The 13900-nt window shown below is 35.0% G+C and overlaps 1 protein-coding gene across 2 annotated transcripts in view; it reads right to left on the bottom strand.

The window, feature by feature from the left end:
* Positions 1–2142: 2142 nt before the first annotated feature.
* NETO1 (neuropilin and tolloid like 1) overlaps positions 2143–13900 on the bottom strand; it is a 64227-nt gene continuing 52469 nt past the window's right edge. Inside the window, exons 8-11 of one of the 2 annotated variants that reach the window (XM_005419358.3) lie at positions 10130–10243; positions 7272–7830; positions 6047–6121; positions 2143–4861 (exon numbers count right to left, since the gene is read on the bottom strand). In XM_005419358.3, the coding sequence (XP_005419415.1) occupies positions 6061–6121; positions 7272–7830; positions 10130–10243 (734 nt within the window). In that variant the 3' untranslated portion in view covers positions 2143–4861; positions 6047–6060. The remainder of the gene's footprint in view (positions 4862–6046; positions 6122–7271; positions 7831–10129; positions 10244–13900) is intronic. The other variant, XM_031055676.1, reaches the window with a different exon arrangement.

Below are 13900 nucleotides of genomic sequence, written 5' to 3'. Positions count from 1 at the left end.
CTTAAAAGATCTAAATAACTAGATATTGCAGATGCTGCACGTAGCAGCACAAGACTATGCTCATAGGCTCAGTAAGTCCTTGTCTGCCTACATTTATGAAAGAGGCTTTTAAGTCTTTCCAGAGGTCTGAATAGAATTGGTACTCACAGTTGTAGCATCCTTCTCCTTGGGATAAAGAAGGCTTGAACCACAGTTTTCCTTTATCTGAGAATGAAGGGATGAGATGATGCTGCACAGAGTTGATCAGGCCTGTTACTTTGGTAAAGAAATCTAAGCAGTCTTATTCTTTCCATATTTTCATCCTGGGCTTCTTAATTTATCTCTCTTCTCCCAGCTAGCATACATTGCTTGAAGGGGATAGCAGCTTCCCTTTTTTTCCCATAGTGACCTTGTTTGGAGATTGTGGATCAGCACAATTCCTTTTCCTGGGAAAGAAAATGGATGGAAGCAGCAACTCCTGCTTCTTCTGGTAGCTGATGTTCTTACCTTGCTGCTCTTACCTTACCTCTGCCAAATCATTGGCAGGTATTTGCCAGGCTGTGCACTGTTTTAATAGGTATGTGAAGGAGGCAAGGACATGGATTTAAGTTGTGTGGAAATACATACTAATATAAATACAGCACAGAAGAAAACTTAGAAGTGCTGGACATGGTTTGAAAATGGTGTTAACTGGGAGAAGAAAAATGGTGGATGAACATTGATGTATGGCTATCACAGGAGAAGTCATGCCAACACATGAGGGTAGAAAGCCCAGAAAACACTGATGTACAGGCATTAAAAAGCAGACCCAGTACACCCTAATGAGCCCACCCTCCTGTCCATTCCAGTGGAGCTTCATAGCTTTTCTTGTTTTACATAAAGTGAGAGTGATTAGGATATGCTGAGATGTCATGGGTTTTTTTGCTGTTTATAGGTAAGGTATGATTAAGATGGCTCTAAAGTGACAGATGGGAAAAGAGGTGGTGGATTCAAGGATACCACAAAGGTAGGGAGCTGGTAGGACTCCAGCATTTTGAGTGAATTTTGAGGTGAGATGGGAACAGAGCTAAACTGGAACTAAACTCACTGTGGACAGAAATGAAAGGCAGGAAGTGATAAAGATGTAAAGTGATCATCAAAGAATAAAAAGAGATGATCCGAAGGTAATGATGAAGAGCAGTGGAGTTGTGAATGTAAGACTTCACATCAAGTGTTGAGCCACAAATGAGGAGATATTTTCAGATCAGATATAGACTTCTATGTTCAAAACAGTTTTGAATGGTGCAGCTTTTATCCTTTGTATGAGCTTATATACTTCAGCTGTGTTCTCTCAGCTGAAATATCTTTGTGGTACCAGGGAGATTAACACATAAAGTAGAAAAAACACCAAAAAATCCAAATTTTGTTTGTAGGACAGTGTTCTGTGAAGTATTAATTATGTCTTTTGGAGCTGGACATAAACAGAATGCTTTTGTTTGATTAAGTTAAAGAATTTATCTATCCTAAAAAATGTTAAAGAATTTATCTGTCCTAAAAAATGTTTGCAAATTGGGGAATAGGTATGAGCAAAAATCCTTTATATTCTTCTTCTAATTATACTACCTTTCTGTGTTTCTTTTCTTTGTCTGATTTTTTGAGGGGCGTGGGAGGGTGTGTGGGCTAACAATTTCTCTTTAACAAGAAATCTTCCTACTTTCTCCTATTCCCTCTCACTGGCTACATTGTTGATAGGTTCAAGAGAATATCTCCAGCATAAAAATTGAGAAAAATTGAAGGATAAGGTGCAAACATTTATCAGAGTCTTTTTTTCCCCAAGCTGTTTTTAGAATTGTGAAGATAGAAAAAGTTTAAATGAGGATGATTTACAATATGAACTTCCTGAGTTTTTTAAATGATGCTGCAGAGAGTCCTTGACAAATTGCAAAGACCATATTTCCTGGAGCAGAGAAAAAATGTAGGATGTGGCTGTTCAACTATCATGCACAAAGAAAAGTATATCCATAATACTACATCCATGGAGGAAAAAAATAAACAGACCACAAAACTATAAACAATATTTCAATGCACTATGATAACAAAACCTCATTTTTAGAAGGTATGTAAGAAATAACCATACTGTCAACATAGCTGTAGATCACACTCATTGCACCAGTCAAACCAAAATTATCTAGAAAATATAATTCTTAGTTTTAGTTTAAGGCAAACATGAGGTAAAATGCATGCGGCTAGGACTAGCAGCTCAGCTAATCCTCAGTAATTTATTGTGTAATACAATCTTAACACATACAACTGCGTAAATTTAACCCAAACTTCCTTTCCATACAATTTAAAGCTTGTTTGAACTTCTTTCTGGTTTTAAACAAGTGGATTTATAATAATGAAAATTACTGATAGGAAAGGAAAAGTATTTACTCCCAGCAGCAACCCCTTTTATTTTAATATTTTGAGTTTCATAGATCACATTAAGATATTCTACTGTTGTGTGATAAGAAGCAAATATTTTCTTTACTGTTTGCGGTATAGTGGACTAGGCTATTATTCACACTGACTATACAAAGAATTCAATTACTGGAAATTAAATATTTTAATTATAGCATTTTATCTGTGTTTGAATTAATTTTTGTTGATATTTTGAATAGATATAATTTGACCCTGTTACCCCCGTACACATGTATTTTATACTTACAATGTTTTTTGTTTTAGGCTATACCTAGCTATTAGGCACTATGTTTCTAAAGGAATTTCCTGGATCATTCATTAATATTCTCACTTTGCTTGACTTGTTCCATTTACACAGCATTTTATGTTTCTCCCTCCTTTTTCTGTGGCACAATTAGATATTTTTAAAAGAAAGCAAGGGTGTGCATGCAATATAATTATTAATATCCATGTCTTCTCCAGTTCAGTTCTTTCAGTTAACGCTTCACTGGAAAAACCTTAAAATTAATTTTATTGTGTACTTGTCTAGGAGGGACTACACCAACTCTGTTACAGTGGGATTTAGGCACTTAGATATAATTACACAGCAACTTTAAAAAACAAGTTCAGCATTTTTCTGTGTGAACAATATAATTAATTCAAAGCTGAATTCATATTTAGATTTTTCCTTATTTTATCTCCAATACTAAATATCTATTCATGTACAAGCCTTTAATTCTGCCTTTATTTTATAAAGGATGCATGGGTGCATCCATTTTAAGCATGGATGTGGCAAATATCTTAACATATACTTAAAAAAAGGGTGATGAGCTAGGACTTGGAAAGGTTAAGGAAAAAAACAGTGATAAATCATATGAAATTGTGAAGACATACTGATCTGGAAATGAACCATTAGTGCATGCTGCAAACCCATGTAACTGAGGGATGACTCAATGACTCAATGACTGCAGAAGACAGAGGACTGTTTTTCAGATAATATGCAAAAACAAACAAATTATTCAAGGTAAAAAATAGTTGTAAAATACCTTGTAAATATAAAAGTAGTCAAATACCTGAAACCTGTCTTCCTATGTCACTATTATGTCACAGTTTTAGAAATCAGATTTTCTGTATTTTAATTATGCAAATTATATATTATATATTTAAATAGCTCATATAATCACCTTATTTTTTTATGTTAGTCTTTTAGGTTTTCTTTTTTCCCCATGTACTTATAGTTTAGGAACATAGATAGAATTCTTTACAATTTTTCTAGTAAATCTAGCAACATTTTTATGCAGAAAACCTAACGACCATGAATGACGCAAGATAATTCAGAAGGAGCTGAGATTTGTTTTAGAAGAGAACTTGAAAGATAGACTTTAAATAGATAATGAAACTATGATTTTATGCATGGCTATTGAGTTCTTAGATGAGGAGGCTTTCAACTTTACATACTAGTGACTCTTCAATCTATAGTAATTCTATAAAAACGTAACCTCTCAATTTTGATTTTCATGTTGGCTATTAATACTTACAGCTTGAATTACAAACATAATTTCATCTTACATATGGAAATGGTTTGTGTCTGTATTTCTAAAGTTTGAATGCAACCGTAAGATTTGTGTAACAGATAAAAATCTGCTACTCTACTGTACTGAAGCAAACTTCCTAATAATTGCCATGGAAATAAATTAGTTAAGAGTACAGAATGGAATACATAGATTATCATAAACCTTTTAACTGAAATTAGGTGATCAACCTATTATGAATTCATTTAAATTTTAAAAATTAATGTATTCTGTTCAGTAATTGAGGGATGAGAGACTGTTGTTTCTCTGCTCTATCGGTGTTTCAAGTTCCTAGAAACTACATTTTGAGCTTAATCTCCTGAGGATTGGTAAATTAGGTAAAAGAAAACATTGCATTAAACTCAAAGTACGAAATTATTATACATTATTTTATGTATTTTTATATAAAAGTTACAAGTAGCAAGCATATGACACAGAAATGGAACAGTAACAGCAATAACTGTGAATGCATGCTTTTTACAATGTATCTAATAAAGGGATTTTTGCCAACTCAAATATTCAGTAACATACATGCAGATTAATTTCTCAATGTCAAATTCAGTCATATTGCTAGATGCTGATCCAACAAACGTTTCTATTGAAGTGATTATGAATGGCTAAATACCTGATTTTAATAAATTGTTCCTGAAATTGGGAATTTTACTTGCAACAAAAAGAAGAGAGAAAACCAAAAAGATAAATGACTGATAAGCGTAATAACCAAAGTCTTATTGCCTTCTAGTAATTTTACTCAACACTGCTGAATTTTTTCATGATAAGAGAATAGCTGGTCAGAGTCCGTAAAACCTCTAGCTGGTGTTTCCAAGGACGATAGTTTCACATTTCACTGTAGCATGTTCAAAATCACCCAGGAGCGCACTATGTCAAGCAGTCTATATAATGAAAACAATGTACATATAACAAAAGTTCAATGTAAATCTTCTTCCACATATCACGCAACACAGAAGTAAATAACAGACACAGATCAACTTAAATAAAACTATGACTTTAAATAAATAAATAAATAAAAGGACAATCTCAGGAACTAATTTCTTCCTCAAGTTTCCAGCAAATCTGCAAATATATTTAATAACTAAGGAGCACTTTGTGGCCAGAAACCAAATTAAAAAAGAAATGTATTTTTGTGCAATGGGAATATCTTGCTAAGGAGGTAAGATATGTCTATACTACTTAGGTTTGCATAAAGGCAATAAATTAAATTGGAAAATTGTCCACTCTCTCTTTCAGAGAGCTGAGATAGTTCATTATAGATTTTTCCATTCAGAGTTTGCATGACTGCATGAATAGTTTTCTGAAATCACAACTAAGTTAAAATATGCTCTCTCTGAGGAAAAAAAACATTAATGGATTATTTCACTGTAAAATTGTTTTATACATATATACGCATAAAAACATATATACACATATCTATGTTTATATATACACATATATAAACTGACAGACTAGCAGCTATTCATAGCTCCATTATAAACATCTGAAATTATGCTTATTAAATGCTGATAAAAATTATGCAAAAAGAAAAGTCTAAGAAAATTTTCCAAAAAGTAAGTTTAATTTGAAATATTAACCTTAGTGCTACAGAACCTCTAAATTTATCAATACTAACGCACACTCTTCCCCCAACACTTCTCAAGATTGGATGAAAAAAAATTAACTGAAAACACATAGTTCCACATCTTACTGACCTGAATTAAATGGCCAAGTTTTACATTCTATGTCACATGCTGGGGCTCTAACTTTTATTTCCATAAATAATTATTAAGAAATAAATAAATGAAATGCAAAAGCCATGCAAAGCACATGACTCTATTACGCAGCTGGAATTAAGACAGTTCTTGCAAAGAGCTGGCTGCAATTCTGTCAAGAACAAGGAATTAACAGATTTTGTTTAGATTGCAATGCTAAAGTGGTCATCTGGCTTTCAGTTTTTTTAAGATTCAAACCTGTTTCCATACAAGATGACACACAATTTGAGACCTAATATGCATTTTAGCAATGTAACAAATAAAATGGAAAGAAACAGATGGTTCAATTGCTGTACAGATATGTTTACTTACCTCAGGTTTTTCTCTTAGACCCTAGTTGTGTTGTACTCAGACTCATGTTTGCTTAGAGACCCAATGAGGCAGAACCTGGAATGTTATGGCTATTTCATTCAAAATAATAGTGTTTGCATAGGAGAAAAGAAATATATGCATATAGATACTTTATAAACAGGAAACTTTGATAATCTGATAGATATTCATGAAGTAATTTACATAGACATGCAATTGGATTAAAATAACCAAATAACTGTCTTTTTTTTTTAAGAGAAAGAAATGCCTTAATGTGCAAAGAAAATATGGAGGGCATGTAAACTGTAACAAGAAATGCACAAATAATGCATGCAAGAGAAAACACAAATATATTAAAAAAGGGTTATGTATTCTTTTTCAAGTAAATTGTTCATAAATTTTTTTGTTTTCTTTTTCTTTTACTTGTAAACTTTTAATTGTTCATATTTACAGTGATTCAAATTGCAATATACAGAAAAAATAGCTCTTTTATTAAAAATATTATGCTTGATTTTTCTTTTTTATTGATTAGAAATATTCCCTTTAATTCATTTTTATATGTAAATATATATGTGTTCATTATGTTGTCTCATGTTCTAATCTGTCTATCCATGTTTATTTGACAAACCAAAATACTGCGATCAATAATGGAACAGATACAGTAAAGTTTTGGAAACACTGTCATTCATTATAGAAAAGATAATGTGCCATGAGGAAAAGGGTTTTCTTACCCCAGGACTGTGTTCCTCATTCTTGCATCATGCATTGAAATGGATACAAGTATCTTTTATTTATTGATGAATTTGTTTAGAGATGGTTAGACCAACAGTGGGTGATATTCAAGGCCACTTCAGTTACAAGGAAATGTAATGTGGCTGTTCCAAAAATCTAAATTCACACAGTCTTCTTTGGTTTTTAAAAATTGTAGCTGTTCTCTGTCGACCTGTGTGTGTATGCATGGGGATATTTGTAAAACAGTAAAAGAAAAAGAAAGAAAGAAAGCAGAAAGGTAAAACAGAGATACAGGGTCCTTCAGGAAAGAGGAGCAGAGATGAGAAAGAGAGACAGAAATAGATAATATAATGGCATGTGCTATCAGGAAACAGAAATTTAAACAATAAATAAAGAAGAAAGAAAATATGTCTTTACTGATCAAAGAGTGAATACATTTGGGCAATCAAGTCCTTACACAATAGTTAGTCTTCATCAAAAATCTATTGATACTGACCGCTGAACAGCTTTATCATGTCTGGACAGCCTGTGACTTGTGGTTGGCACCTCTTCAATTTCGTCTATCTCACACGCATCAGCAGCATCTTGTGAGTAGCTATGCTTCATTACAAGGATGTTTCTCCTGTTCATGGGCTGAACGAGTGGTTTTACAGGCTGGGGTTGTATTTCTGTCAAGACAGAAGCATCTCTTGTGCTGAGGTTACTACGGCTGCCCTTAATGCTAGACACTTGTGATCCACAGTGATGGTCATGAATGCATTTTGAAGAGGATCTCCGCAGTTTATGATAATTTTCAAAGTCATCTGCAACGTCAGCAAGGTCAGCTGTAGTCCCTGTCCCTCTAAGGGTGCATAACTCATAATGAGGAGGCTCAAACACCTCCTGGAACACTGTTTGATCAAAGTCTGCTTTCCTTTGGACAAATTTTTTACGAGGCTGCTTGATCTGTACTATAATAGAGATAACAATGAGGATGATCACAATGCAAGAAGTCACCCCAATTATAGTCCCACTGGTATTGGTAAGTTGGTCCAATAGGTTTGCTTTTCTTTTTTCTGTGCAACAGGGAATAAAAAAAAAAAAAAAAAGAGCATTAATTGCAGTTCAAGAATAAAAACAACTATGATGGATTCACAGATTACTGCAAGGCTGAGCCTAGTCTATTTCTGAGTTCACTTAATCAATCTCACCAACAAAAAAGGGGAAGAAATCAGATATTTGTGAAAGCCAAATAAGCAACACACAAATCCTTTATGTGCCTATTCTCTCCGAAACTTATTTATTCAGGGTATCTTGCAAGTTTAATTAAATAAAATAATTATTTTGCTTTTTTATAAAAAACAACCACCATAATAAGCAGATGGCTTCAGTGTCACCTCTGAACTCCATTTAGCTGCTAAAGCCCCCAAGACTTTTACAGATGTTCTCTTCATTATTTTCTCTCTCTCCCAGTAAATATATGCAGCTAGGACATTAGGTCCTATGAAAGAAACAGATTTTACAGGATTTGAGTCTAATATTTGTAAGCTGAGTGGGAATTTTGGCAGCATTCAATGAAAAAGCTAAATCAGGAGAAAATAGAAAAGTTATTCAAATTTAGATTTCAGAAAGGAAAAAAACCCCAAATTTGTGCAAGTTATTTCTGTTCCCTCCCCCCTCCCCCCCCCCATTAATTACCAAAACCTTTCTAAACAGGCATAAAAATCCAAAAGCTCATCATACCTACTACCCTTTGCTCAGGAGCCTCTAATAAGTTAGTCAGCAAATTCTGTGTTGTGAATAAGGCAGAAAAATGCAGTAAAATAATAAAATAAAACCAGTTTCCCTCTCCTCTTGTGCATCTTTCTCTGTGATTGGCTTTCACAAGGCTGCAGGCACAAGATGGTGACTGAGCCTTGTAGAAATTCAAGTTGAAAGTGTTTGCATCAGTCTCTCTCAGGCATAGCAAGATAACTGTAGTTAAGTCTCAACACCCAGTTTAGTGCAATTTTTCCTGGCAACCCAAGATATATAAAAGGAATTAAGAAAAAGCCTTTGAAATGGAAATTATTGGCACCAAAACAGTAACATTCATCTCTTCAAAATCTCCTAATTACCAAAAAATAACCCTTCAGTAGATCATTGTCTAAGCTTGCAGATTCACTCAGTGTTTCTCTAATTGACTGACACATACTCTGGAGAAAAAGCAGAGTTAGGAAAAGCAACACTGCAGCAAACAACATTTTTGCTGGAATCAGCAAATCTCCTTTTTGTAGTCAGAAAAACGAGAGAGGATAAATGCACAAGACCCGATAAAAGATACTTGACGAAGGAAAGATAAAAATCATTCTGGAAATTGAAGAGTGATGAAGGTTTTCTGTTTTCCTCTATTGTGAAGAACTAGAGAATGAATAACAATTTCCCAATTGTCTGTTTAGTTTCTTTGAAGAATATTATGCTGTGCCACAGTTTAGCTGTGTTCTTTTGAAGTGTATGTTTTCATTTGTGTTTTACGCTATTTCACTGCTGGTCAGGATTCTACAGGCTTCAGTAGATTTATGGGCTGACTGCTAATCCACTTCATTCTGAATTTTTTTCTTGATTGGTTCCTAAATTTGGCATATCCCATGCTTTCAGGAACAAATCTGCAGTAGGGGGGAGACAGGGGGATACAAGACAGAAGTGAACTGTCTTCCTAGCCTGCAATGTAAGTTTGCTAAGCTCCTTTCCCTGAAGACAACACACATGCTGGTTTGGGGCTTGTTTGTGTGGTTTGTGTAACAGAACCACAGAAATATTTAGAAACCATTGTCCGTACATGGATAGGAACATCACTCCCTGCCTATGAAATAAAAATTACATCTGATTTCCAGATGTAGTATTTACAAACTTGTTCCTTGCACTTCAATTTCACTAGATTATAGGTAGATTTGGTTGCCTTCTTACAGTGTTAATTCCACCTTCTTTTACAAGACTACTATTATGGGCATAGCATACAGGTAAAAGACATTTGCTACTCATATATTACTCCACTACAAAGGCAACTATGGCAAAGGAACCAGAATATTACATTTAATTATACTTTAAATTGTATGGAAAAGTGAGACCAAGTGATCAGAAAGCCTCCCAGAAGTGCATAAACAGACAGCAGGACACAACCAATGCAACACCAGAGGAAAAAAATGAAAACGCTGAAAGTAAAATCCACTGGCATTCTTTTACCTTCCTTCATTTTCTCTATTGCTTAATGTATGCTCTCTCTGAATGACTCTTCCTGAGCTTTCACCCATTTGACACATACTTGGCAAGAAACTGAAGATGATATGCTGTATCTCATGCAGTGCAAATGACAACTTTTTCAATTCTACTTGTTACCTTTGCAGTGGTTTTCATCCCAGGGATACACACAGTTCTGGAGTCCATTGCAGACCAGTGTATTATTTATACACATATTACTGTGGCAAAAGAATGTGTTGGCTTCACAAGGGGCTAAAAATGAGAGAAATAATAAATGATTTTAAATTAGGAAATCATTCAGCTCTCCTCTACAAACACATGTAGGAGTGGACACGTATTCTATAATAGGACAAAGCTGTACAACATGTATTCCTTGTGCATTTAAATATTTGATATGCAGCATTGGAGAGCAGTCAAGTCACAAACTCTTTACTATTCTGTGGCAGGAGGTTCTCAGATTTGTCTAAAATGACTGAACCTTCCTCTAGTATGACTCTCCTGCATGCAGCATGTTGGATTCCAAATATTGTTGGGAAGTCACCGATGTGTTATCAAGTTTATCCACAAATCCAAAACATATCACCCTATGGGCTGCTATGAAAAGAGTTAACTGTATCCCAGACTGATCCAATGAGTGACAGATAACATCTTCTAAAGTTTTTGCTGAAACTTCAATTTTATAAGAAAATTTTTGTGACTCAAAGAAGATATGTACTTGACAGTACATATCAATGGTGTCTGACCATTTACACACAGAAAAAGCAAAATTATTCTAAAAACCTTTTAGCCATAAAAAAGGCTGCAGTTAAGAACCACCTTTCAATCACGAGTATGAAGATAAAGCACAAGAGTCTTCAGCATCCCTGAAGCCTGTGGCCTAGAAGAATCATGTAGATTAAAGCTGCAGGAAAATGGTGTTACTGATGGCCATGTGTTATTACTGTGAAGAAACCACCTGAAAGTCTCTGGAAGGTACTGAAGATGCTGTTAAACTGTGGTGTTTATGGAAGTATTGGGATATCATTAGGTGTTGGGGTTGTGAAACTATTGCTCCAAAAGTGCATAATATAGTAGAGATAAATTATTCCTCATATCTCTTCTTTAAACAAGAAAGACTTCTGTAACTTAGAAGAGCTACAAACTTTGTCAGTGTTAAATTGTCAAAAATGAACTCCTTATGTATTTTTTTACTTCAAGCAACCCAAAAGTGTTATTATAATTATTTTTAAGGGAGAGATAAACAATAAACTAAGACTCCTAGCTAATCAGAAAGCATTATGACGCTCATATTATTGATATTACTGATACTTTGAGTTTGATACTTCATGGAAATTGTTCTCCTCTGCAACTTTAGAAGCAGTTCCTATGACAACATAAATGCATAGCAGAGAGAATGGTTTAGTGGCTTGCAAATGAAGGACAAAACAAAGGATTTGTATGACTCAATAAATCATGTCAATAAATCTACTTACCACTAAGTGTTTAAGTTAAGATATCCATAACTGTTATATTAGGAGCAGTTACGGTGTGTTAAGCAAAGAATAAACGCCATCAAAATCAAAAAGCACACCCCAAATATGTAACCACTTACTCAGATAAAACACTATACATATACTGTATCTCTTAGCCAGAAGACATCAAGCAGCCTGCCCACTGTTCAATTTTTGTTTTCAAATCTGTTTTACCATCTCTTGAAGTGCAGGGAGCCTGGTCACATTTTAAGTTTGTTACAGAAAGGATTCTACTTTATGCTGAGCAGATCAGAAGAGCACATGTGAATATTAGAAAGGGAGGATATTTAGGGACAGTCCTTATCTATCTGTTGCTGTCATTTGGGGACAATGAAGACTGAGCCTGGAGGATGCTGTGCCACATCCTGATGTGACACATCACACAGATAACACATCAAAGGCATAATCGTCCTTTCACACTCTAGGTGCAATCCCTGTTTCCAGGCAGGGTGAGGATCTTTTAGGATGTTTCCCACATGCAGGAACAGTCTCACTGCCTACTCTGAGTAAAAAGAGGTGAGAAACCTAAGAAGATTTAAGGAGGCATCCATTCAAAATACAAAGTGCATCCAAAAAAAGACCCAAATATCAAACAGAGGAACTTCAAGGAGTAACACAGGAAAAATTGGGAAATATTTAAAAAAAAAAGCAAACAAACAAACATTTGCGGGATTAAGATCGGTTATTCGATAAAAACCACAAAGAAAAAAAAAAACAACAACCAACCAACCAAACAAACACAAAAAAAACCCAACCAAAATGCCAAAAAACATTCCAAGTGGAATGAAAGATCTTAGAAGTGAAGTCAGAAGGACAGAGTGCTGTCTGAATTCAGAAGTATAGTGGTGATAAGTAGAAAAGAACAACTAAAGAAAGGCAGCAAGGAAGTGAAAATAAGACAGAGAGGCATCTACGGGAAAAAACAATGTCAATTGGTTATTTTATTCTGCACTAAAAGAAATAGTGAGATTTTCTATCAAATGAAAAAATACTAGAAAATTTTTCATAGATGAGAGAAAAATAAAGAGCAATAAAAAAGACCTTTTTTCAGATTTAAGAAGGAATAATTCTACAAAAAGGTGACAGGGACATCTGGAAACGAAAAGCAAGAGAAAGGAGAGAAAAAAAGAATGGAAATTTACGTTTTCTTAAATTGTGCTATTGAATGGTGGAGAAAAAAAATGGTATGTGAATAAATGTCAAAACAAGATGAATAGTGAAGCAAAGCAATTTCAGAACCCGCACAGCAAGTTTAGCATGAGAGAAACTCAAATGTAAGATTCAGAAAACTAATGACAAACAACCCCCCCTTGTTTATGTTTGTAAAATTAAAATAGCCAGGTTCTCTCTGTGGTCCCATGAACGCAGAGTGATTAAACTGGACAATGTTTTCCCTACTCTAATTAAGGTATTCTGTTGGAATGAATGAAAGCATAAAGCGTAGCTGAAAACTTGTCAGTCCTGTTATATATTGGAAAAATTTGCTTTCTTGCCCAAAAAAAGGCACAGCAAAGGAGTCTTGGAATGCTACATCAAGGGCATTCTAGTAATACAAAAAAGATAAATGAACTGATGGTAAACCAGATTCTTTCACAGCAAGATGGATCTGGTCCTGATGCAGTCTTAAAGCTGTTACAGAACCCAGCATGACAGTGGAATCAAGAAGTATGTGACAGCAAGCCTGTAGATGTTTTCACAAAAGGAAACAACTACTATCATTAACTTCAACTAGATAAAGCAGCACAAACCTCTCCACACACCAGAAGCTGTCCTCTATCACTCCATGGTCTTCCCCATCACTATATAAATGCCCTTCATATGAGAGGAGAGCAGGAATGCAGAGAGCTCACCCAAGTGAGGAGCCGAGTGACTTTTTGGTCATGATTAGTGGAAAGCCCAGTGGAAAGCTACCAATATTGTACTTTGTGTCTGGACTACTTGATGAGGAACAAGCAGTCAATGAAATCTTCTTCAGGCAGCTGGAAGTAGCCTCATGATCACAGGCCCTGGTCCTTATGGGGATTTGAACCATGTGATATCTGAGGAGGGCAACACAGCAGGATACAAGCAAGCCAGGAAGTTTCCAGAGTGCATTGATAACTTCCTGACACAGCTAATCACAGAGTTGATGAGGGTAGCTCTGCTGTTCCTCATACTTTTATAAACAGGTATCAGTTGGGAAGGTGAATGTCGGGAGCATGAGATGATGGAGTTTGGGATGCTTCAAAGAAAAAACAAACCAAAAAGCACAATCATGATTCTGGGTCTCAGAAGAGCAAAAGTTCATTGTTGAGGGGTATGGGTGGACAAATGCCATGGGAGGTAGTCCTGGAAGGATACAAGTTCGAGGAGAGTTGGTTGATTCTGTAAGATCACCTCCTCCAAGCTCAGCAGTGGA

The sequence above is a fragment of the Geospiza fortis genome, unplaced genomic scaffold (assembly GCF_000277835.1).
Source record: "Geospiza fortis unplaced genomic scaffold, GeoFor_1.0 scaffold206, whole genome shotgun sequence".
Classification (NCBI taxonomy): domain Eukaryota; kingdom Metazoa; phylum Chordata; class Aves; order Passeriformes; family Thraupidae; genus Geospiza; species Geospiza fortis.
Note: the sequence above shows the minus strand (reverse complement) of the source record. Positions and strands in the feature narration are given on the sequence as shown.